Source organism: Mesitornis unicolor, unplaced genomic scaffold, assembly GCF_000695765.1.
Source record: "Mesitornis unicolor isolate BGI_N332 unplaced genomic scaffold, ASM69576v1 scaffold4573, whole genome shotgun sequence".
NCBI lineage: Eukaryota > Metazoa > Chordata > Aves > Mesitornithiformes > Mesitornithidae > Mesitornis > Mesitornis unicolor.
Genome location: NW_010176594.1, coordinates 17,125 through 43,699, shown reverse-complemented (window position 1 = coordinate 43,699; position 26,575 = coordinate 17,125). Strand labels below are relative to the sequence as shown.

The 26,575-nt window shown below is 48.6% G+C and overlaps 1 protein-coding gene across 1 annotated transcript in view; it reads left to right on the top strand.

The window, feature by feature from the left end:
* Window positions 1-26,575, top strand: part of INPP5A (inositol polyphosphate-5-phosphatase, 40kDa) — a gene marked incomplete at its 5' end in the record, with an annotated part of 73,317 nt that overhangs the window by 31,500 nt on the left and 15,242 nt on the right. The window contains 2 exons of the mRNA XM_010181777.1: window positions 17,071-17,166; window positions 17,402-17,476. Coding sequence (XP_010180079.1) covers window positions 17,071-17,166; window positions 17,402-17,476 — 171 coding nt within the window. The remainder of the gene's footprint in view (window positions 1-17,070; window positions 17,167-17,401; window positions 17,477-26,575) is intronic.

Sequence of the window (26,575 nt, the reverse complement as noted above, 5' to 3'; positions counted from 1 at the left end):
GCGCACAGAAAGGCTGTCTGGACCACGGGTGACAGTTGATGAGGTGCTGAGGACAGGTCCTGTGCTTAGGGATTGAACCACATTCCACATCACAGCAAACGCCCACCAACCTCAGTGTGCTTTGTAGACCTCACTTGCCTGCCCATGCCATTTCTTTCCTTTTTTTACCACGTTCCTGTTTCTGAATGAGTCTATTCTGAGGTCATTTCTGTCTGATTCCATCCCACTCAGACATGCATGAAAATTATAGAAATAAAAACACGATTACCTATTTCAGAGGGGTTGTGGATTCTCCTCTGGAGACTTTCCAACCCCTGGACGCGTTCCTGGGTGATCTCTGGGTAAAGCAGGGGTTGGACTGGGTGATCTCCAGAGATCCCTGCCAGCCACAACCCCTGGGGTGCTGTGATACCCACTTTTAATACTCACTCCTCAGCAGGTCATTGAGCTGCCCCTTGCAGTTTCTCTTGAGCTTGGCTCTTACTGGGGTCTCTGCCATGAAGTTGTCGTGATAACGGTGTTCAGTGCATTTGATGTTGGATTGTAACCCTATGATGCAGGGATACCTGTAAAGCTCTTTAGCTCTTAGATTTTCAGTTTGTTTCTCTTTGTTACAGCTTCTTCAGACCTCTCTGTGTTAAGATCACCTTACAGGGAAATGGGTCTGGTTTGAAAGTCCCCATTTCACTCTAAGTTAGTGTAGACAACAGGATTCGTTTAAGAGGGCTCGGAAAACGCACCCTTAACTACCTGGCGACTTCCAACAGCCACGTGCAGCTCATGTCACTTCTGTCTCTCTGGTGGTATTTTCTGTTATTTCTGTAGCAAAGACGTAACAAATGGGCGAGCAGCTCCTGCTCTTCAGTCTCTGAGGAAGACTCACTCGGTGGTACTGCAGAATGTAATTTCTAAAAGGCTTGGATTGGATGCGGGTCTCCACTGTAATTTATCATTTTGTGTGTTATTAAAGGAAATGTTGATTTTCTAATCCACGTGATGTAGATCCACAAATCTGCCTTTATTAATATTGATAATTCAGACAGCAATTTCACCTTTCTCAGAATAGGATTTTCCGTAATGTATCATTTTTCCTGGTCCCGATTTGAGATGAGAATTTGATATTTCAAAGCAAAATATGCAAAATGACAATCTAGGGATCTCAGTCCAGCTATAGTAGTTGTTGTATTCTTTAAGTTGTTTTTTTTTAAAAAAGAGGTGTTTATTTTAAGTATGAGAAGCTTCCTGGCCACTCATGGTAGTGCAGGGATTTTTCATCTGCGTAGTGGTGTCACCTTTGTCTTGGTGATGCATTGCCAGAGAGGTTCTCTGTGCTGCGTAAAACATCTCTTAAATCTGCAGCCCCGCCATGGAAATCAGGTTTGTTTCTTCCTACGTGAAGCCCCAAAGACTTCCTCGTGGAGAGCGGGGCGGGATGCAAGTCCCTGGTGGTGACTGATATGTTCTCTCTTGTGAAAGCGATAGCATCTCAGATCTACATTATTTAACATCTAATCCTGGATTTTTGCATTACTGCTTAGGCAAGAACTGCTAGGATGTTATTTACAGCTATTGTAAGCTTTCCTAAGGATCAATAATGTGTAATAACTCAATGTATAAAGCCGTTAAGGGGTTAAAAGGAATTTTATGAAAAGAGATTATAGGATCTTTATCACATGTTGTTTATCTGATCAACAGTTAACAATTTAAGACAGTATTATCCTAGTAAAAAGAAGATTTGTTTCAGATGCTGACATAAACATCCCCTCATAATAGTGGCTTTTCATTTACTGCATTGCAATGTACCATAAGCTTAAAGGCACAACAGCGTCTTTGTGTGTCTCAATAGTGCCTGTCCAGAGTGATGTCAGTCAATTTTTGACCTATACAGTCTGATGTTATTCTCAACAATCATAGCATAGATTTTTTTTTCCTTTAATGAGTGAAGAGTATGCCAATAAAATCCCTGAAAATTGTCCTGTTCCTTCATGGTGTCTTCCCCTGGCAGAACAAGGTGTATTACCCACGTGGGCGTTTCTGCAGGGCCATTGGGGTCTCCTCTGGCCTCTGCTGCTCTTCGCTGCTTCCTTGGATTTTTTGTTACACACCACTGGGTAGTTGGAGGACCGCTTCTTTGTGGCTTTGTGACTTTCGTAACGTGCTATTTCAGTGGGACAGATAAACGCTAACAGTTAAATAGCACTTGTGGTAGAGGTGGAGAACAAAACTGAATACATCAGCATCCTGGTAGGGGCAATGCTGAGCTCAGCCCCAAAGTGAAGAACAGCGCAGCCCCTGGTGCTGCTTTGAGACTGTTCCTCCTGTCTGGAAGAGGCTCTGCAGAGCAGGCAGGGCTTGTTCAGAGTGTGGCCACAGGGTGCTGGGAAGCTGCTGGACACGCAGGTGAGGAAGATTTCCACCATCTACTGTAGGAAGGTTGGAAAGATACCTGCCATAGGAAGGTGAGGAAGATTTCCACCATTTTCCATTGGAAGATGATGATTTCCACCATCTGCCATAGGAAGGTGAGGAAATTTCCACCATCTGCCATAGGAAGGTGAGGAAATTTCCACCATCCACTGTAGAGAGATGAGGAAGATTTCCACCACCTACTCTCGAGCCCGCTCATACCCAGCCCGTGCCCGTGGAGCAGTGCCAGTGAACAGCTCTGACAGTGAAGGTGGTTTGATCACTCCCCAGCCTCAGAAACCCCAGCATGGACGGCAGCGCCGTCGTTGCTGGTTATGTTAAACTCCTTAAACTCCTGCCCTTACTGCCCTTGTGTGGCACTTGGGCTGCCGTGTTGCCCAGAGACAGTGAGGAAAGGCATGTACTGGATGGAAACCACTTTGTGTTCCTGTAATACTATTCCTAGATTTCTTTTATTCACACAGCTCTAATGCTTCCCTGAACATGAAACCAGTTTTAATTCTTTACGTGTTCTGAGCTGATCCCAGTGTAACTGTGGTCCTGTCATTAAGAAGCAGAAGCACAGCCTGGGTAGGGTTGGACGTTGTATGGATCCCGCATTTCTCCTTGCTGTCGTTTGGGGTGTTTTAGTCACAAATCCCCTGCAGCACGGCCCTGAAGGTCCCCTTGGAGAAGCCTCCTGCACTGTCACTGTCACTGCTTCCTCGGCTGTGTGGCAGCGCTGGCACCACGCAGCCCAACCGTCACCAGCCCCGGAGGAACGTCAGGGGTGCGCTGAACGCCCGAGTGACAGCCGCTGAACCTGGGCCAGCCAAAGGGCCAGGGCATACACGAGATTTAAATTAGAGATTGCCAGGGTGGGATGGAAATCTGTTTTTCTGCTGTCTACCGGGTATTTTACATTATATGGAATGAATACTAGATGATAATTGCCATTCTGGTGTCTTGTATTGATTTAATTCAATAAGCAGCTTCACCTCCACCTTTTGCATGCACTTCCCTTAAAATATATGCATTATGAAGACAGTGATTCAAAGTCTTTAGGAAATCAATATCAAGACAGGATTCTGTTCTTCAAATATTGACAGCAGAATAACTCTAAGAAACAATGACAAACAATAAGAGCAGGGATAGGCAAAGCCAAGGCTGTAATTCCCTTGTAGTTGGGCTCTGCAGAGGTCTGGAGCAGTTCCCTGGTACTGCGTGTGCTTCAGCAAATGGATGTGTTGACCCCCAGAATCCCTGGCTGAAACCTGTGACCGCTGCCGTGAAAAGCTGCTGTTGCCAGTGATTTCTGTACAGTTGGCTGCTTCACTTGAGTTTTCACCAGTAACTTGCACAGATTTTTGTCAGCCTTGAGCGTGGACTGGGAAGGTGCAGAAGGGTGTGTGTAGGTGTTAACGGTGCTCTCGCCTTTGATAATTTCCCTAGAACTAAATAAGACTTGCATCGAAGCCTCTAGTGTTACAGTATTTAAACTGAGCAGCTCTGTGTGCTGGTTTATTGTGGTTTTGTAATGGTAATTTTAAAATCCTTTAGCACTGGCAGCTGAGTTTCCTGCACGATGAGTACAGTCCCAGGAAGTTAACGGGTGTCTTGTATGGAGTAAAGAGGTTACAGTTGGTGCAGATCATGGTGGTTGCCACGGTTCTGAAATCAGATTGTTCTGGATAGTTCAGTACTGCAGTGTTCAAGTAATACTAGCATTCACCCAGAGAAAACAGTTTTAAATGCTGTTCAAATCCGTAGTCACTGAAATCTCTGAAGATAGGCCAGGAGTCCAGGTAATGAGCAGTGAGCATCCACCGCGTGGGTACCAGAGCTGCTGCTCAGGAGGTGTTGAGGGCTTACCGAGTAAAACTGTACCTCGGTCAGGTGTTTCTCCACGTGTGGATGGCGTGGAACAAACCAGCAAGGTGTAGTTTTTGTTTCTGTTGTCGTCATTGCAGTTTTAACCAGTGCCGAATTTCGTGAGGACATCAGTGTTGGACCCAAGTGAGATGTCTGACAGTAGAAACGTTGGGGTTGAGGTTTTCCTCGAATGTGCTCCTTAAGCTGCCCTGTTTCTGTGTAATTTAACAGGAGGAGAGCTGTGATCCAGCTGTGCCTGGGGACGTGTCCCGACCGTCAGAGGGGTTGGTGCCGCTCTCCTCCTCTCGTGATCTGTGCTTTACTTCGTTACTGTGTGCACCTCGTTGGTGCTAACGAGGTAAATCTGACGAGACCTTGCTTCAGTACCCGCTGTGCTCCTGGTGGAGACAAGCAATAGGTGAAATCCATGCAAATGTGCAGGGTTCAAGTGAGGGCTGCCCTCACCAGGACTTAAGCTATGCACCCGCCTTTGTGCCAAATTTTTCAGGGTTTTTTTCTCCCGCGATGAATACATGTATTTTGTGCATTGGAGCATGGCACGGGGCCTTTTGGATGGCAGGCTCTTCAAGAGAGAGGAAGAGCTTTTTAATCACAAAAGCAGAGACGTCAGCGGGAGCGGTGGCTCTGCACTTTGTTTCACTTGTAAATGGTGCGCAGTGGCTTTTGTGCGGCGGGACCGGCCCGATTCAGGACAGCGCCGGGTGATCCTTGACGGGGCTTTTGCAGGCTGGAACGGCGTGGATGAAAGAGGAGACTGAACATAGTTTGTTCCAACAGCCAGCCTGAGATTTTTCCCAATCAAGATTCTTTCAGCATATTCCTCTTTGTCGGGCCATAAGCAGCTTTTAAAATAATAGCATTAGCCTATATTCCAGGAGTTCGCTGGGTGTTCCCAGCTAGGGTGATTAGTTACAAGAAAGGAGAAGTGCGTGTATTGTAACCTTTTAATGGATATGGGAGGCTTGTAAACCGAGTGGAGATTTGAGCAATTTGTAGATTTCAAAATGAGCCGTAGAGTTCATTGAAAAAGAAAAATGCATCATTGAAATTCATGGTGGCACTTTGGTTTTCTTTGCCGAGATTTATCATTGAAAGCCATATTGCTTTCCCTTTGCCTTTATTTAAGGCTCTTCAATACATTGTTTTTAAGGTCCATTTCTTTTACAAGCTTTTCCTTTCAGCTTGCTCAGGGTATCGGGTCCTATGAACATCTGTTTGTGCCTAAAATCAGCCCGGACCTGGGCTGTATCCTGCCCCCTACTCCCTTTGTCTGCAGCGGCTTTTGTTTCCGATTTCATGCTATCAGAGGGGCTGCATGTTTTCCTGTGTGAAGTTGTCAGAGAGATAAAAGCGCAGGAGCAGGGTCACATTTCGAGGGATGGGCATGAAAAATTGGTAAAATGTATCTGGAGGGCCACCCACAAGACTTGCTTAAGAAAATCAGAAGTTGGGAGGGGAATTACGGTTTTAAAATGGGGCAGATTCCGAAGTTTGGAGCAGCGGTGAAGTGTGTGACAGAAATCGTAGCCGTACCCTTGGTTGCTCGTTGCTCGCAGGGAGCTGTGGTTGGGCCTCATTAGAAGGAAAACGCCGTCACCTGCCCCTGTCCCTGTGCAGAGGGAGACGCTGGCAGCATCAGAACCAGCGCCTCGGGAGGAGAGGAACACGGGAAGGGTCTGCCCGCCCAGAACGAGCCCTGCGAAGGGCCCAGTGACAGTGGTGGTGATGGGCAGACAGGCAGTGCAGCTTAATTCACCTGACGGGACGCGTTTTCCAGGACAACAGGAGTGTGGGTTTCCAGGACACGTGGTGCTGGGTGTGTTGGCTGTGGTTTGTCACCCTGCAGAGCGTGATGGACCAATGGCCGTACCCTGCGGTGGTGCTGAGCTCCAGCGGTGCTGCCCTGGCTGCACGGGGCGGGCAGTGATTCAGGGGGTGCAGGGGCAGATCTGCAGGCACTGCCCTGGATGGACGGGGTTCAGTGATTCGGGGGGTGCAGTGATTCAGGGGGTGCAGGGGCAGATCTGCGGGCACTGCCCTGGATTGGACGGGGTGCAGTGATTCGGGAGGTGCAATGATTCAGGGGGTGCAGTGATTCGGGGGGTGCAGTGATTCAGGAGGTGCAGTGATTCAGGGGGGGCAGTGATTCGGGGGGGCAGTGATTCAGGGGGTGCAGTGATTTGGGGGGTGCAGTGATTCGGGGGGTGCAGGGGCAGATCTGCAGTCCCTCACCCACTGGGGTGGGCGGTTTCACTGAGCATCCTTGCACGCCCATGGTAACGCAGCGCTAGGAGGTGACGGGGGTTCCTCCTGAAGCACCAAAACCCTGTGAAAACTTCTGTCCATCCTTAACGTAGTGTCAGGATAAATAAAGCAACGTCTTTCTAGTCCATATATCATAAGATCTTGACTGCTTCCATTTAGGTCTCAGCTGGGTATAAAAAGAAGATGGTTTAAACAGTACTCCGGTAGGTCAGTGATTCAATCAGATGTTACTTTTACTTTAGAGGCTCGTAATGAGGATTTTGTTAAAGTGTGTGACAAGAAAACAAATGAGATGTGTAAGTTGTGGTTTTTTCCATGGGCAACTGATAGATAAGGGGTACCAAGCAAGGCATTAACTTGCTGTCGTGCAGCTTCCGAGTTAGTCAGTGAGGTGTGTGATGCAAACCGGTCTAGTACTGGAGTTTTAAGAGGATATATTTTTTCTATAGCTTTTTTCTGAAGATGAAGTCAATTATTTTTCTTAAATACATAAATGATTTGCAATTTAGCATGAGAAACCAAATATGCATACTGGTTTTTGTTGAATTTGGCAATATTTTTGGCTATAGAAATTCAGGGAGGGTCACTAATACTTATATTTTTTCCACTTTTGTAATATAGCAGGCAAAATACTAAACGTGTAATTTTTGAATTACTGAATTTGTATCCTGTGTGGTGGTGTTGTTAGAGATTAATTCGTTTATGAGCAGAGAAGGAAGAAAGCCGCAGGTGCAGACCACAGAGCGGTGTAGGTGTGTTTTGGTGGGAGCACCGGGGGCTGTGTTTAGATGAGGACATCGCTCATTAGCACCCCCATTTCGGAGCTGGCCAGGCTCGGGGTCCCACTGTGGAGGGGACATCCCTGTCCCACGTCCCACATCCCCAGGACACCCCCAGCCCCACGGCTGTGCCCCACTCGCTGCTGTGGGCAGCGCAGCCGCCTCATCCTGGGGCCGGTCCTGCCCCTGTGGTTGGGGACCTGTGCACAGCGTCACAGCAGCACCGCCCCGGTCTGGGGCAATCAGTGATACATCTATTTATCCTCTATTGAACGTTACTCATCAGCGTGCTGACAACCACGCTTTGCATCGCATCAGGCATCATGGAGAGGGACTTTGACTTGTGTGCTGGGTACAGCCGACCACGTCCATTCTGGTCTTACCACTCTAAATTCTTCTTGAAATCACAACTTTTCTGTACCCGCGGTTTTCTTTGCCATACCTGTCTGATTTGGGGTGGGTAAAAGCATTTACTTTGATCAGCTTTGTCTCAAAAGGGAAAGGAGCAAAGGCTAGAGTAAAAATTAATAGCACATCTTAAAATCCATTACAACATCTCCCTTTTTTCTGACCAAAAGTGAGTGAAAAAGGCCTCTCTAGAGGAAATAAAGAAGAAGTTATTACAGCTTTCACTTTTTTGTAGAGTATGAAAAAGCTTTCTGTATGTTAAACAGTCTTGTGGACATCTGGCATGATTGGTTTTAATCTGCTGACTAAAAAGTCAGGATTAAATCTTGCTTTACACCTCTTTGTATTGCAGTCAGTAAAGTGACAGAGCTGCCCTGAAACAATGGCACTACTTATTCCACCCAATATGCCATGTGGTAGATCACCCCTTTTTCAGCACCACTTCTCCGCAAAGACAATGAAGCATCTGGTGGGGTTTTCCTGTGTCCAAGATATTTTGTGTCAGTAATTTCACTCAGCCGCGCTGCTGAGCTCTCCCTCGGTGCTACTTTTTGAGACGGGGTTTGCCAAACCCGGTGGCTGGAGGTCAGGAGGCCAAAGTGATGAATTTTTATGTGCCTGTTCCTTGTGTTTCTGCTCAGTCATGATTCTGTGCGCGCTGCGCTGCCTCTGAAAGGAGCCGCGGCCAGCAATTTGTCCCGGCGCGCAGAATGGGGCAGATGAGTTAAAGTGGTGCGCACGGCTCCGGACGGGGTGCACGGCGCTTGGCGATGGCGGCGCCGGCTCCTGTCACTGCTCACGCCACAGAGAGGGGAGATTTGTAGCCCCTTGGCTTTGCATCTGGTGACAAATGGGTTAAGCAGCACTTAAAGACGCAGCAGAAAGAATGGCACTTGAGAGAGAGCCACAGCTGTTGGCTGTGAAATGATTGTGTTAACGCTTCTGAACGTGTGTTTTCCCTTGCTCTGCCTAATTGGGAGCTCTCCCTATTCCTCAGCGTGTTTGAATCCCGGTTTGCTCTAAGGAAAGGTGTTCATCTGCTTCAGCAGCTCTGTGGATGGACCCTGTCCCCTCCACACGGGTCACTGATCCCTGTGAGCGGGAGGACCGAGGCTGTGTTTCTGTGCTCCTCGTGGTGCTCACAGCACCCGACGCTGTCCGAGGAGCCGGGGGTCGGTGTTGCTCTGGGTCAGATCCTGGTGGTGTGGAGTTGCTGTCTCTCCAGGTCCTCTCCCTGCCTGTGTCTCCAGACCGAGGGCGGCGTTATCAGGAGCTGAGCTCTGACCCATGGAGGCCGTGTGCTGCAGGGAGTGATGGGCATTGCCGAAATGCACAAACCCGTCACTTCCGCGCCATCAGAACCCACCCCAAAGAGGACACAAGGCTGCCTTGCCGGGTGGTGAGGAGAGCCGTGAGTGCAACGTGCTGCCCTGCTCCCTGTGACCACACCTTGCACAGTGTTTTACAGAGATACCCTTCATTCATTTTATCCAAAAAGCGTTTATTTTAAGGTGTGCAGGAGTGCTCCTGGGTGTAGGTGACTCCATGGTGGTTTGTGTCTCGATCAAGGCCTGGGTGTCCTCCTGCAGCCCCACTGGCAGCAGCAATGGGACAGGACGGCTGGGCAGGCCCGGCCCATGGGGCTCGGAGCTGGGAACGTAACTGAAGAGAATGGGGTGTTTGAACTTATGGGCTGCCGGGCTCGTATTGCATCTCAAAAGTGAATAAAGGAGCAAATGCTGTGGAACCAGACAGGGAGCACGTCGGTGAGAAACGAGTGAGGTATGGCAGGATGGATGACTCCGGGCAGGGAGGCTGGGCAGACAGAGAAAGGGGAAAATGCAGTGAGGGAATCGTCCACGTGCTGCATCAGCAAGGCGTCACTGAGGCTGTAGTCTCACCATAGCACCATACAGCACATTCCTGTTGCTAACACACTGAATTTCACTTGCCATGTGGAAAACCTGTTCAGGTCAGAAAACCAGAAACGGCGAGCTGGAGGTTGTTTCCGTGTCACATTTGCTCCCTTAAAAAGTAAAGTTAACGTAGAAGTGTGGTTGTTTCACATAGGTGGAAATGGTGCCTGGATGAAAGCTTACAGGCTGCAGGTAGATTTGTGGTTTGATTTCAGAATCGCCCAACACTTGGTGTTTTGAAAGTCAGCTCCAGTTTTCATTTCTGAGGATAATCTCCATAGAAGTCAAGTGCAAAAGTACTACTGGGCAGTGTATGGGGTGTGCACCACACGTTACTCAGGTGATACTCGCTGTTGTAAGTCTGGTTCTGGAAGCTGAAGGTTCATGCTCTTCATCACCACCAGCACAAACGGAGGCAAATGCAACCACTCAAAACAAAGGCAGTTGCAAGGCAGGCAGGAGCAGATGGGTTCACAGGCTGGTTTGCTTTTAAAGTGAAAAGAAGTAGAGGGTTCTTAGTGTGAAGTTAGATAAAAACAAGCTTAGCTATAAGGAGGGAAGCTGCCTCTTACTCCGTTCCTCCTGAATTCAGGGGAGCAGGGGATTTTACATTTCTCTGCAGAAACAGATTCACATCACAGATCCCGTGTGCTTCATCAGAGTCTTTGCCGAACAGGAGCAATGTGCGCAGTCCTGTGCGTGGTCAGCGGGAGTGAAAAGGGTTCAACAAGGAGTTGTTCAAACTGGTGCTGCTGCTCGGCCAAGGCAGGGAAAATAACAGAAGAGAAGTCATAGACAACACCAGTACAGCAGATTTCCATAGGAGCTGGGTTGTTCCAGTTCCTGCAATTGTGGAAGAGCAAATCCTTGTCTTGGGAATCTCCCCAGGACCCCTTGGCATCCTGCAGAGATGTTGGGCGGCTGCAAGATGGACAGAGCAGGGCAGGGACCTTCCACCGCGGCAAAGCTCCAGGTCTGTGGGGCACAGGGTTCATCTGGGTTAACCTGAAAGCATTGCGGACCTCCCATCAGTGCTGTGGGAACGGGAACGGGAGCTGGGACGGGGCAGAAAAATCCACCTTGGCCTGGGAACTGCACCTCAGCCTGCAGAGCCCCTGTGGGTTGTGTCCTGCTGCAATATGGGTGCAAAACAGCTCGGGACAGATTCGCTGTGGGTGCTCGCTGAACTCAGACGTGGAGACCACGGTCAGGAAAAGGAAACGAGAGGATCCAAAACAACGTGGAACCTGACAGGAGTCGGGTGAGAAAGCTGGAGGGGAATGGCCATGCAGGGGATATCTGTGGTGGAAAAGGAGTCATGTCCCAAGGGTTGGGTTCTTAGGAAGAGATACACATGGGCAGGGGAGAGAAAGGAGCAGTAATGCAGTTATATATGTATATAAATGGTCCGTTTAATGCCAGTATTGAAGAAGAAAAATAGTTACAAAATGGAGGATTGTTGTATTTGCAAAACTCTTTGGAACAGAGCACCCCAAAATGTCTGGTGAAAGTCTCAGTTTGAAAAAATGGGGTGTGGGAAGGTGCTGTGGGGATCTGTGTTATCCCTTATTCTTTCTCTTTGGATCTCTGTAGCTGAGTGCGTAGTAATTAAGATTCTGCTATTCAGTGGATACAGATGAAAATGTTTTAACTAAATTGTCGTGTACAGAGTAACAGCCAACTGAACAAACTGCTGGTGTCAGAAGAACACGGTGTTTAGGATAGTTAGCCAAAATTGGGAAAGTCAGATTTAAGCATCAGAGGTTTCTAGGTCAAGCACAGTGTCTGTAGTAGCTGAGCACCTGATAAACTCGGTGAACTGCAGCTGAGCAGGTAAAGATGCCGGGGGATTTCTGCCCCGTGCCCTCCAAAGGGAGCGTTCGGGTGAGGGAGATGCTGGGAGCAGCCGACAGCCACAAGCCCATGGCCCCGTGTCCCAGGACAGAGCCGTGGTGGCTCCGTCTGCCTGAGAGCCTGGGGTCGGGATCTGTCATCTCGGACACTGTTCACGGCAGAGCCTTTTGGGCTGAATTTAGGTTCTTTCCTGGAGAGGAGAACTGAACAGAGCCGTCGTTGCCAGCGGCTGTAGGCACAGAGGAAGCTGCAGCGGCCGCCTCGGGGTCAGTGCGGTGCTGGAGAACGGTGGGAGCGGGTGTGCGTTGCTGGAGCGGGTGTGCGTTGCTGGAGCGGGTGTGCATTGCTGGGGATGCCCCTTGGTAACAGTAGCATGAGTTATCTACAGTCCTGGGCAGGAAAAGGCATTTCACAGTGCGCTTAGTGCAGCTGGTGTGAAGTGGAGCCCAAGGAAATGCAGGTTGTCTCCAGCAGGGATCGTTCATTTTTGGGACAGTGGGGACATGCAGATGAGGTCTGAGGGCCGTGCGGTCCTGGCAGCTTTGGGCCCAGCCAGCGCAGGTGCTGGTGCTGTGGGTGTGGGGTTGAGCCCCCCTAAAGCACCCGGGCCCATCAGAGGGGCTGCACGCGTGGTCACCGCGCTGGGAGCAGGGGCTGTGGTCTCGTCCCCCCCAGCGACACCAGCTCGCTCCTCTGGGAACATTCAAAACCATTTCACATACTGGTACGTTAAGTGGCTGCTCATTAGTACTTCTTTGTGCTTGTTCTTTATTCAGGTGACTCTTTCTCAGTGCTGGGTTAAATTCCTGCTCCTGGAAGCTTGTTAGCAGTAACAGCATGTTACAGTACTGCTGTTTCCAGCAGTTAAAGCTAACACAAGTCAGTGTATGGTCCGAGGATGTTTTCCAGTAGCGGTGTCCGCTCAGCTGGGTCTGCGTTGCTCCCCCAAGGAATTCGGCTCCGTGGCTCCTGATGGCAGCAGCAGCTGCGTGGCCGAATGCCTCTGCAGGGCTGTGGAAGTCAGCCGAAACACCGCTCCGTTTCAGGAAGGTAGAGGCTCAGAAAGACAAGGGTACCTGTGCTGTAGCTGCTGCACAGCTCTCGTTGACTTGGAGTTACATTTCACTTGGTTTTCCTCATTTGCAAACGCTATTTCTCCTCCATCACGTGGTTTGCTGAATTCCCCATTAGTTTATTCTCAGTGCCCAGAACTGGTGTCAGCCCTCGGCGGCAGGGAGGAGCCCGATGTCCCTCTGTTCCCAAAGCAGCAAATCTTCTACCTCGCCGATTGTTTCAAATGCAGTTTGCATCCAGATAATCATAAAAAAGCATTTGATTATCCTAATCTAATAAGTGCCAGATTGATTCTGGGGCATGAGCAACGTTTCACCGTCATAACCAGATGATCCCTGAGCCTCTGCCTCTACCGAGGGTGACGGGAACGCAGGGAATGTCGTGCATTTAATGGGTTTGGGTGCTCGTGTGCTCCCCTGTATTTCAGCTGCTCTTGTAGCGTTCTCCAGTCCCCACTCTTCTCTCCTGGCTCTTTTAGCAGCAAATGCTGCTGTTTTAACCCATGTGGCTTATGGAAACTGCAGCTATTGCTGAACTTCCTTAGTTATAAAGGAGCAATGACAATATTACTTACTTTTTTTAAATAACAGAATTCAAAGTAATAATAAGTCCTAAGAACAGTATTCAGGTAATTGTGAAAAATAAGACACCTCTTTAGAGCCAGTAGACCGAGGCCATAGGGAAGTTGGAGTCTGGATGTGCTTGGATACCACTTTTTTAAAATAAATAGTTGCAGTAATTACAAGCGCGCGATAACTCGGGAGCTGAAGGGATGCTCAGAAAGCATCAGGGCAAAAATCTGGAAAATCAGCTGCGGCTTTCAGCAGAGCTCTGCTGGCAGGAGGCAGGACAGCGCACGGCTCGTCAGAGGGTTTCCATGTACATGTGGTATAAAAAGCAATATATAACATATATTATAGAATGTTGTGTGTATGTTTTATGTATGTAACAGCTGGTTTAATGTCTTCATCCCTTTTACTGTAAGCATGCAGAAATACAGACTAAAACGTGTCAGTGTATTGTGTATATAGGAGCAGATGTGTTTTGCAGGTTGCATTTATGCTGTAAACCAAAAGGACTTCTGGCGGTGAGGACTGCAGAGTTTATAAGAAATTCCAGGTTTGTCTCTTGTCAATGTAAAACCTTTCACTCCTGCTGCGCATAAACATTTTTATTACATTCCAGGGCAGTTATTGTAAAAGTTATTGCCATGTTTTACAATTATCTCAAAGGATTATTTAAAACGACTGTGGGTCCTGTACCTGCGTGGACAGTGCCTGTAAATTAGGAACAAGACGGGTCCGTGCTTGCTGAGCAAGGGATGAACAGCGAGAGCTCTCCCAGCTCTGACTCCTGCAAACTTGTAAACCAAATCCCGTTTCCACAGAAAAAAGGTATTTTACAAAGATAACTTGGTTTGGGTTTGAGCTTTCTTCTGACCTGGTAAAAGAGCACCCGCAAAGCACCTCTGTGTTTCCCCAGCATTCTGGTTTTCTTCAGCAGCAACAAAAAATCCCTTCATAAGCAGGCGGTTGTAAAAAGGCACATGTTCCCCGCGTTTTCTGCTTGGGTGACTACGACTTTGTAGGGATTGAAAGGAGGAGGAAAAAAAGGAGTGCTCCAGCTTGTATAAGAAATGAACCTTGGCCCACTCACTTTTTGTCCGTGAATAAGGTGAGGTTTTGTGCGGGTGAAATTTGAAAGCAATAAGGTATGTGGCCTTTCTCATCGCTTCTCAAGAGTCGACTGCGGGGTTTTCTTTGAGAGCTGGCCTGAAGTTGTGAGATAAAGCAGCTCAGGAGAAAGTGTTCTCAAGCAGATGCCTTTAGGAGACAGGAATCATGAATTTCTTGAATTGCAACCACTCCGGGGGTGGCTACAATGACTTTTTGACAGTGACAGTAACTCTGCCTTGTCTTTTCGAGCCCTTCTTTGGCCCATTCACTCTGGAAAGCTGCTTAAGCGCACTTAAGCGCATTAGCATTTGGATGCTCGGGGACCGTATTGACCCTCATTTGGAAAGTTTAAATGAGTGAAAGATGGAGCGATTTGTTAGGGCTTTAGAAACCAGCTTTAGAGAGCGGCGGGTTTTCCGCTTTGGTTTGTTCGGGTGCTTGTTCTAATCTGGTGCGCTGGTTAAAGGCGACCAGACTGATTTGTGACACATCGGCCCAAAGCGCTCTTTCTGTGGGCCTGACCCGATTAGCTCATCTGTGCTCTGAATTTCAATGGCCGGCGTGGGAGGGAGCGCTGGGAATGGCTCGACGCTGGGTTACCTCGCCCTGCCCGTGGGCGCAGGTGGCACAGCCCGAATTGTGGGCCCAGACGGACAGAACGGTGCCTGTGGTACGTGGAGGGTGCGAGGAGGGGTCAGGAGGCCTGTGCTGAGCACCAGCGGCACCAAAAACATGGTACCCCATCATCCGGTGCCCTTCTCCTCCCTCCCAGGCCTAACGACCCACTGCCACCATCGCCCACTCCTCCCCAACCAGCCAGGAAAACACCCCAAAACCACACAGAGCAGAGGAGGTGCCCAAAGGGCAGCCCCCTCTGCGTCCTGCGGCCGCGTCCCCTTTCCCAGTGAGCGCTGGGATTTCACAGGCACCCATGGTGCTCTGAGTGGGCCAAGTTTTGGGGATAGAACCCAGGGTTGGGTGTTTGTCATCTGCAGACATGGCACTGCTTTCTGAGGGGTAAACTACTGAGGAAAAATTGTCAGGAAAGTACATAATAAATTCAGTGAGGTGGGGAATCAGCATCTGTTCACGGACTTGGAGGAAAGATCAGATTTGTATAAATTGTAAAAATTCTATAGATTTGTGTTCTGCCTGTACTGAATCACACTGAAGTTATCCTTCAAAAATTAAATCACTTAGCATGTTGATTTTTGGTTGTGCTGTGGCAACACACAGGGCCTTTATCCAGGATCATTTTTTAATGTCTTTCTATTAAATCAGGGCAAGAAGTCCTTTGACAGATTGTTTCCATTCTAGCACTGGTACCCAAAATACTGGAAAGCAGATGGGTTTTAGTTTAAATATGAGTTTGGTGTGTGTTTCTTCCTGCGGCAGAAGTTCGAGCTGTGCTTCCATGGCGCTGTACCTTATAAATACTGCACTTCTGATAGTGAATCCCAAAACAGGGATTTCTGTCTGCAAGAGGAAGAAGTGTGTAGTATCCTGTGAACTTCTGTGAGCCTGTTACCACATAGAACGTATTTATTAAGTGAATTTTATACAAAATGAACATTGGCTTCCTGGCCATTATGAAAGGAATGGGACGGGCAGAAGAGGGAAGTCGCCTCTTTGTCTCTCCTTGACTGAGTTATTTTACTTAGCACACTTTAGTTAAGACTCCGTACCAAAATAATCTCTAACTCATCAGGATGGTGTTTGCCACCGTCCTTAGCAGGGCTGTGCATGGATCCTGTCAAGGGCAGGGATGCTGAGGTCGTGGCCGTTGTCTCTCTAATTAACTCTGGGATTTCTCAATCCCCTTCTCGCTGTGGCCGTGGACGGGGGTGGCACCGCACACCCCAGGGGCTTTGCCCAGGCTGGGTGGCTGCAGGGCACAGGGTGAAGCTGCCGCCCCACCACAGCCTATTGCTGCATTTCAGAGCGCTTAGCACACCTCCAGCTTCACTACCAGTATAGGTTCAGTGAATCTCATGTGTGTTTTAAGTTAAACACACACTTAACTGCTGCGCTAGGAGCTCCAGACTCTCCCCTGTTAGAACGTGTTACAGCGAGCCCTGCAAACAGCCCATTCTGGGTCAGCTTGGACCACCAAAAATGAAGCTTTTGCCCCTGAAACTGGGCCCTGGGCAGGGGAATGGCAGTGGAGGGAGGCCTGGTGCCTCCACAGAAACTCGTACCTCTGCTTCCCATGAAGTGTTGGTTTGTGGTGTGTTCTAGACTCCCAGTCCTCAAAATGCCCAGAGATGTGATGGTGTCAGGTTGATGCATGGGGCGTTTGCTATCCAGTGTACACTGTGAAACTTACTATCAGATTGTGTGGTGTTTGGATGTTTAGGTTGCACTTGGAGCATTAACGTCAAGGCAGAAGTGTTGCAAGCAGGAGTTCACCCGCAGAGCTGTGGTGCTGTGCTGGTGTCACCTTTTAGGAGGGCACAGGAGCCGGTTGTTGGCCCTAGGAGGTGGCTGCTGAGGGTGTTACAGTCGTCAGTGACACCACACCAGGCCTGCAAGGGAGCCCCTGTGTGTGGTGCTGAGTTAAATGAGCATTTGCCGTATCCGATTGGTATTTTCTTAATATTGCCTGTTTCTCTCCAAACAGTAATTCAGTTTATTGTTTTAAATCCATCGTGAGTGGAAGTGACTGAAATTAGCAGTGCTTTTTATTCTGACCTGCAGCAAATTGTGTTTTCAGGTGGGCGCTGAGGATACCCGGATTGATAAATTTCAACTACGGTTCATCTAAACCGGTTTCCCTTTCTCCCTTTGTGTTTCTGTTAGACGCTGTGTGCGAAGGCTACGATGCAGACCATCCGGGCAGCCGACACCAATGAAGTAGTCAAGCTAATATTTCGTGAATCTGATAATGACCGAAAGGTAAACAGTGCCATGCCCTCTGTACCCTGTGCAAACAGAAACGCTGTTGAGTGCTCACTTTCTTTCCTACAAAGCGTGGATACAGTTGTTCCAAGTGGCAGTGATAGGGGTGCAGATTGTCACACCTAATGCCCAGTTAATTGGATCTCTGTAATGACTGGGGAGCTGTAGGGGGCTGCGTGTCGGGGGGGTCTAGGTCCGAGCTCCTGGCTGACCTCTCTCCTCTGGTTTTTAGGTTATGCTACAATTAGAAAAGAAGCTCTTCGACTATTTTAATCAAGATGTTTTTAGAGATAACAATGGCACTGCGGTAAGTTCACTGCTAAACGCTTTTGAAGGAATAAGTTGCAAACTCGTGTACAAATTGTGTTTCTCTGTGAGCCCTGTGTCCTTCCCAGCCCTCGGGCCTGCAGAGGCAGAAGGGGTAATTCAGCTAACACAGTAACTGCTCGGGTTTCCTCCTCACTTAACCCGTCGTTTTGTGTACAGCTTCGTAACTTCACCATCCGTTTGCCTTCTTCATACCGAAAGAGTAAATTCAGTGCACAGGACAGTTTCACCTTTCTTTGTCCTCTGGTCTGCGTTTCTCAAGCATCCCGTTTCTTTGTGGTGCACCACAGTGACTCAGGAAAAGCCCTCAAGCAGAGCTGTCCTGGAGGTGTCTGGGTGTGCACAGAATAATGTGTGAACGTGAAGGGAGAGCTCAGACCCTGCAGCAGCCCAGCGCTTTTTGGGTGATGGCTCAGGGCGTCCTGAGGGCAGGGGGCAGCGCAGGTGTTCTCATAGGTGATGAGGACTGCGCTCTGTCTGTGGAGAGCGGCTCTGTGTCTGCTTTAAGGTGGGTTTAGTTCAAAATGTTACCACTGCGTTTTGGAAGATCTCTGTATGGTGTCAGACCTTGACCTGTGTCCTTAAGGTCAGTTGGCTCACACCGAGGAGGTTAATTCACATTGGGATCCGAGCTCTCACTCCTTTCCTGGGGTCAGAGGGGTGGGCACAGGACGGGGGTGCAGATCTGCGTCCCCTCTTGGGTCACTGACGTCCGCACTGTTCGGGACAGCTGTCCCATCTCAGCGCACCTCCTGTGTGGTCACCAGAAATACCTGTTCTGAAACAGCCATGAGAGATGTGCTGGTCTGGGGCTTGGTGGTTCGTTTTTAAATCTACAAGGTGACTGCATCCTTGGGAAACGTTTCTTTCACTGATGTCTTGCAGTTTGGGGACATTTAATTCAAAGTGATAACCCTAATCCCAATTCCTGTTTCCATACTAATCCCAATTCCTGTTTCCATTCTGATCCCATTCCTGCCCCAGATTTTGCTCTGCATGTATCAATACAATAATGTTTTAGCTATTTTTAAAACAACTCAAGCGTTCGTCACCTTATTTTTCCCAGTACGGTTCTGCAGCTGAGCAGAGCCATTCGTGGTGCTGCTCATGGCGTTTCCCCGTGGTGTTTCGGTTCCCTTTGCGCATGTGGACGGGGTGCGTGGAGACGCGGGCAGACCCCTTTGGAACCAGGCGTCGCTCCCCTCACGCACCACGGAGCGGGAAGTCTGCAGGTCCAAGATGAACGATATAATGAGCCATTGGAGATAATCTAATCTTCATGGTCTGGTTAAACACGCAGCACCATGATCACTAAAAACAAACTACCTATCTAGGAGGATAAATGTCTCTGTGCCGAATTCAACCCAAAAAATCCATCGCATCCTTCATCAACCGCCGGTCTTGTACCGGCCTGACAGAAATTTAATTCGAGCTGGCTCCTGAAAATAATTATTGTATTTTAAGAGTAGTAATCATTGGTCGGGACATGATTGAATGTGTCCATGCCTATTGACTTTTTCTATGATTTATAGCTTTGTTTAGTCGATACTCCCATCGAAATTGTATAATTAATTATAAGTGGGGCTGTCAGGTCTGCAGGATGGAGTGCCCTGATGAGTATTTGGGAAGATTAAATTTTCCTTAGCTGTACCAATGCAAGGCTTGGGAATTTTCACAGCGCCGTGGCTGCTGGATAAAGATGTTTTCTGTGTGTTTAGCAACTGCTTTAGCTCAAAATCCATTGATTTTTCTGAGGGTATTTTTTTTTATCAGTGTGGTGTCTCTTCAGTAACATTGGAATGTGTACAGATGTGACAAGGCCTGACAAATATTTATTATCAACAGGCTCCTTTATCATTGTCCATACACAGTTATTCCTTCTTTCCTACATTGTAATCAACAAAAAGGATCTTAAGATGTATTTATAAAAATGAGTATTTTTATGAAAAGTCTGGTACAGATACAAGTTACCCGTTCAACAGAAATTCAGTTTGAAACGCACACAGTAATCTGTCGGGTCTGATTTTTTCCAAACTAATCTGTAGCCTATCCAGACTTAATCTGTGGCTTATTCCAGCGTTGTCTTAGCAATTGCCTGCATTTATTACCTGAAAGTGCAGTGACCGTTCTGTGTCAGTTTATTTCTGACAGGAACCCCCAGATTTATCCAGCTGTGTAGCGATGGGAAAAAAAAAAAAGAGAGAAACCCTATTTGAGAACAGCTGTAGCAGTAAAAATGATCATAGTATTTAGTTCATGTATTCTGAACTGCACGTGAAGGCGCAGTCGCCAGGCGGAGCAGGGGAAGGTGGCACAGGAGGGGCAGCGTGGAGCCCATCACCGCAGCGTCAGGCCGACCCCAGCTCCTGGTGTTGTTTGGGGTTGGGAACAGGCGCACCCGCTGTGCTGCGCTGGGGGTGCTCGCTGCTCTCACAGCACACGGCCATAGCCTGGGGTTTGCAGTGACACAAACCAGCGTGACGGTGCTTTCGGGAGAGCGGCTGCGAGCACATCCACGCTTCCACCAGTTGTTTTAGGATTCCTTCATCATTTGCCATAAATCAGGCTGTAAGTGGGGTTGTTCTTTTCAAAATGTCTTGTGTTTGGGAGTTTGCTGCTAATTTCAAAAGAAAAGCAAGCCAGGGTTAATTATTTAATGAAAAAATTATAATTGTGTCATTGATTTGTACAAAAGAACCACAAGCTAAATGCTGTTTCTTAAGTAGCCAGTTAAATCACAGAATCACAGCATGTGCTGGGGTGAAGGGACCTTTAAAGCTGACCCAGCCCAACCCTGCAGTGAGCAGGGATATTGGTACCAGATCAGGGTGCTCACAGCCCCATCAAGCCTGGCCTTGGGAGGGATGGGGCCTGCACCACCTCTGGGCAACCTGTGCAGTGATCGACCACCTCATGGGGAAGAGCTTTTTCCTCATATCCAACCTAAATCTGCCCTTTTCCAGTTTAAAACTATCACCCCTTGTCCTATCGCTCCATGGCCCAGCTCTTCCCAAATTTCTTACAGGCACCTTTCAGGTCCTGGAAGGTCGCTGTAAGGTCCCCCCCGAGCCTTCTCTTCTCCAGGCTGAACAACCCCAACTCACTCAGCTGTCCCCATAGCAGAGCTGCTCCAGCCCTTGGATCATCTCTGTGGCCTCCTCTGGCCCCGCTCCAGCACTTCAATGGCCTTTTTGTGTTGGGGTCTCCAAACTGGACACAGCCCTGCAGGGGGGGTCTGACCAGAGCAGAGGGGCAGGATCCCCCCTCACCCACCTGGCCACGCTGCTGTGGATGCAGCCCAGGATGGGGTTGGCCATTACAAATAAATACGTAATCAGAATGTAAAAACTCTTGATCATAGAGGAACGATTTAATGCGTAGGAGCATTTAATGATCCTTAATCCTGATGGGAAACGCGCAGCGGTGCAGAAATGCACACACATTGCTCCCTTTCCCCTGCAGCAGCCGCTGCTGCTGGCAGTGCAGGGGCTGGGTCAGTGGTGCCAGACCAGGATCATCAATGGTTCAGGGACGTGGTTGTTGTGAACGGTGTTAATGCCAGATTTGGGATGGTTACATGGAAAAGCCCGGTGTCCTCGGGCCCAGGCAGTCAAGACGTGGAAGCAGTTCTATTTCTCATTTTAATTGTTTTTACACGATAAGCAGAGAGCTTCACGCTGCTGTCGGTGCTCCTTCAGCAGTCCTCGTGCTGCAGAACAGTGGGCTTCTACAGAGAGCGCGTTCATGCTCCATTCCTCTGTTCTGAACAGTGAAATCAGCCTTCCAGGGTAGGTTCCCTTTACTCTGTGTCTGTTCAGCTGATGCGGTATGAGAAGGAAATTGTAATGTGCTGTAAAAATGGACTGAGTTACACAGGTCTTGTTCTCCCTTCGCCAAGTAATGATTTAAAGTGGTCTGTTATCGCGCTAATTAACGCAGAGGTGTTACTACAAACACTTCGAGCAAACATACTTCTACACTATGAGTAATTTGTTTGGGTTCTTTTAATATTCCCAGGACATCCTGAAATGATATGGCAATTGAGGAGAAAGGTTTAGTCCACGAGGGACCTCTATTAAGCTTTTTGTGAGGACGCGTGTGCTCGTGGAGGTTAAGGATCTGGCATCACTGAAAATGTATTAATCAACAGACAAGATATAGCACAATGCACTCTTCCCAACGGCCTTGGCTCTGACCCTTTTAAAGATAATGGGAATACTGTCCACTAAGAACTAGATTAGGACGATCAAGTGCATTTCATCAGGGTTTGACTTGAACCGTGATCCCAGGGGTGAAAAGGCAGAGGTTTATCCACTGCGCCAACCAGCCCCTGTCCAGATAAAATCTTGAATATGATGTATAAGGGCAAATTAGGATGGAGGAAGGAAATTGATTGCTGAGGACCACTGCTACCTAGGACTGGCCATGAGGAAATGCTGTGCATCCCAAAACTGCTTCATTTATTTAAGGGGGTCAGCTGAGATGCCTGATTTTCATAAAGCGTTGGTAGGAAAAGGGCTTCGTGCTCCATTCCTTCACTCAAAACGATATTCCCATGCTAGGAATTGCATTTGCTCAAGTTGGTGGTTAGTTGGTATGCCATTGGGTAAACTGCAAAATGAGTAGTGGCAGAGATAGGAAATATCATCGATAAGTTGTTCTCTCTGGCAAACACAAATGTAAAGCCAGATCACAAGCAGATGCCAATCCAGATGTGCTGGGTTAGCCGTTTACGACCAGCTTCATGATTCAAGTAAACGAGTTATTCTGGTGTAGAATTTGCCCGTATCACCAAGTTACACATTATTATTTCATGGCCTGTGGTTCCCCTGTCCTGTTCTACACAGCTGTTGTAAGCCCTGAGGCTAATTCGGGTGTACGGGGCTGTATTGGGGTTTTAGGCACTGGTCTTTGCTTAAGCACAGTCTAAAGAGGAGGCCCAACATCTGTATCTGCACTCCATAATCCAGCCTGTAGCCAGCGTGCTCTGTGCACGTGCTTTGGCCTGGGACCTCCTTCTTAACCTATAGCACCTTTTATTACCCTATAGCACCTTTATAACCTTGGAGCTCCTTCTTAACCTATAGCACCTTTTATTACCCTATAGCACCTTTTTAACCTTTAGCACCTTTTATTAACCTATAGCACCCTTTTTAACCTATAGCACCTTTTTAACCTGGGAGCTCCTTTTTAACCCTTGTGACGCACAGGAAGATGTCCAGAGGCAGTGGCTGTGCCCAGGCTTCTACCTCAGGCATTTGGGATCTCACATCACCCCTTACAGCTGATATTTGTGCATAGACAGAAGCCCCTACCCAGGCCTGGAGCCCATGGCGCAATCCTAATTAAGGTAGAAAGGTGCCTGATCTTTTTTCACCAACTCTGCAGAGCCAGATCCTTCTGCATTCCCCAGGTGCCCCCCAACCTCGCAGGTGGTGCCTGCGTGCACAGACCAGCAAATAGTGAGGTTAATGTGAAACCTAATGCTTACAGGCACTTTCAAGCTGTAGGTGTCTGCAGGTTTCAGGGGACCTTTCAAGGTGCCCAGTTGTATGTGGGGGAGACAAAGGGGGTGACCAGAGCTCCCCAAATGCCCCCCTCAGCCCTTACCCTAATGGGATGAGGAGGATGAGGGGGATGAGGACAATGAGGAGGATGAGGAGGAGAAGGATGGGGAGGATGAGGGGGATGAAGGGGATGAGGAGGATGGGAAGGGTGAGGAGGATGAGTATGCGAGATACCGGGCAAGGAGACGGCACAGGGAGCTCTAATGAGACAGAGCCGATAGCGTCTCCAGTAATTACTGTAGGGATCAATAGACATCAAGGGAAAGCGTGGCTCTTTCTAGACATGTGAAGCAATCTAGGTATTTCCGTAGCAGAAATACTATTTCTGAATGCATTTTCCAGAGCGGTTTTCTGAACAAGTGGGAATACTTATTAGAAAATGTTCGTGTCCTTTAAACCACTGAGGTGTCCCCTGGGAGACAGAGGCATCAAAACAGGGACAGAACAGCGTTTTCCTGGGAGCTTCCCCTGAAATGGGGGATTTTTGGAGCAGGTACAGGCGCGGGGAGCCTGCAGTGCTGTCAGTGCTGCACGGCCTGTCCTGCCTGCTGGTCTGAGAAAAGTCTTTGGGGCTGCTTCTCTGTGCCATAATCCACGTTTGTGTAGGAGTGAATGGTTTGACAGCACTGCCATTCAGATGTACAAGTTGTCAGAGATATGCGTAACATATTGTATGTATAATATAATAATACACAAAAGCAGTGTGAGTGGTGCATTTATATTCAGTAATTTTGGCTTTTTTGGTTAAACATGATTTTAAAGAAAGCCTTTATGAGAAAATTGTGATTCAAAATAACAGTAATGGATCATTTTACAAAGTCTTAGCTAGAGAAAGCAGTAGCTTTACAATAAGGGCAGATCAGAGCTGTGTTTGATGTTTTCATGGATCCATGGCAGGGATCAGCGTTTCCACAGACCTTTATCTGGAGTCAGGAGGCTGCTGAATCCGTTTCTAAATAAACATTTAGACTTTGACTCTTTGACTGCAAAGCTGAATGAAATCACTGCATTTCCAAATTCTCTTGAACCCCCCCCGTGCTACAGCAGCCTGGCAGAGGAGGTTACGGTGACCAGTGTCCCCGTATTTTAATTCTCTAAGGTCATTTCTGTATGCTCATCTCCTCTTTTTGGTCTGAAACTTCATTTCTCTCTCGCAGCTGTGAATTCTCTGGTGGGCCCTGCAGATGGTTTGATGAATGCTGCTAATATCACCTCCTGATCCACCGCTGCTCTGCAGGTCTTGATGAGTAATTGCCGTTGTTCTACTCCAATGACTGAATTAAGTTGCCCTCTTTTCAAGGGTTCGTACGCATGTGATTTTAGCCAGGGTGGCCCATCGCAGCATACCGATGGACACCAACCTGCTAGGAGCTCCTCCTCGCTTTGAACTGCAGCGAGCAAAATTACCTTGGTTTCTACAGCTGCTAAACTCTGTTACAATCCTTCGGTTGCTGCCACGCCACGTAATACCGAAATCTAGCATTCCAGTGATTGCTGCCTTTGGCCAAAGCACACACTGCATAACCACACGGGGCCCATAGCTACAGGGGCAGTGGACGGCAGCCCATGGGGCAAGGGGGTCACTGGAGACACCGGGGGAAGCACCACACCATCCGTCCAGCTATACCCACACCGTCCATCCAGCTGTACCCACACTGTCCAGTTGTACCCACACCATCCATCCAGCTGTACCCACACTGTCCAGCTGTACCCACACCGTCCATCCAGCTGTACCCACACTGTCCAGCTGTACCCACACAGTCCGTCCAGCTGTACCCACACTGTCTGTCCAGCTCTACCTGCAATCTTCACTGTACCGATCCAGTTCCTACTCAGGTCAGTAGGAGCTTGGTACAAACTGATGGGAGCATTTGGCTCCTGACGTTTGCTGAGCAGAAACACGTAACTTCAGGCTGCAACGTCCTGCAATAAATTAAACAGCCTGGTTTAGACGTTGTGTTCTGCCCTGTGAGGGTTCCTCAGTCCCTGACGCGCGCTGCACGGCTGTGCTCCCCGTGGGTACTGGCCGGCTGTACACACTGTGCTCGTACGTGCAGGTGGTTTTCATTCGGGAGGTGGCAGCCAAACGTTCATGTCACTGGGCACTGTACAGCAAGTGCCTGGATGTAGCATCAGCAGCTCAGTGGCTACAGCAGTTAAAACATGGGCCCTGCATTGTCCTTTAGGTATAAACACATCGGTGGAACTGAGCTGGGGAAAAAAACCCATGGACGGTCCTGGAATTAACTTCCACCATGGTGTTTTAAAATCTCTGATTCCTTAAATTACCCCAGCACACCATGGAGCACCTTTGGTTCTTAAGGATGATCTTCTAATGAGTAGGTTAAATAGAACAATACATTGATTTTTAGGCTTTGAACTTAATTTCTCTGTCATTTTAAGGCATTTAGAGTGACAGACATACTCAAGTTTGCTGTTACAGCGATGATGGAATTCACGGTGCTTTTTAGTATGGAAATAAGTGATCGGTTAGTGCTGAAAATGGCCATGAATAGAGTATGTCCCAGCTGTTTTTACAATGCTACATGCTTTAAAAATAGAGACAAAAGGGACATTTGTAACTGTTTGGGGCAAGACCTAGCGAACACCTTGGTTTTTCACCAGTAATCTTCTATTTTGAGATTTCAGGCTTCGATGGGAACCCAAGTGCTTTTAATACTGAAAAAAGGGATAGTTAAAACGTGCCCTTCTACTGAAAAAGGGGCTGGAGTTTTCCCAAAATGCTCAGTTCGGGTTCTCATCATTTCTCCCCCATCTCCGCACCCCACAGCGCTGCCGGGTGCACCCAGAGCAGTGTTGGGGTTCACACATGGACACCCCTTGCTGCCGCTGGGGGCTAGCGCATGTCTGTGCAGTCACAGGAGGTTACAGACACCATGACGTAGCTAGGAAAAATGGTTAATTTGTTAAAATTCATTATTTAAATTGCAGCACAAAATAGCTCCAAGTGTTCCCCAGGTGTTTCTACAGACACCGCTTGGGCTGTGACATCCGGCGGGGTCACCGCAAGGCTTTGGCTTCGTTGTTTCTGGTCAAAGCTGTCCCCTCCCCGGGGAGCCCAGAGGGAGCCCAGCACACAGTGTGGTCATGTTCCCATTACTGCCCTCTCTGTGGCGGCGTCAGCAGCGTCCGCACGCACAGGCACGGCCAAATGAGTGGCTGCAGTGGATAAGCACCAGAAACTTCTGGGGATGATAACACACGGCGAACGCTGTGTCCTGGCACCCCTGCCTTCGTTGAGCTTGTGAGCATCATCACAGCAAGGGCAGTCTGAATGCATCACATGTGGGAAGCGTGAGTTGGTGTGAGAGGACAGCGCAGCCGTGACCAGCCCCAGCCGTGCCCTAATTCACACCCCTGTGCGGGGCAGCGTTGTTCAGTCGGTGCTGGCTGTTTGCTCCCTGCAGAAACAGCCCTTTCTGCTGGGGCTTCCACCTCCCTGCTCCCATCAGTGGGGAAAATGTGTTTGCTCTGTATTAATAACAGCTATT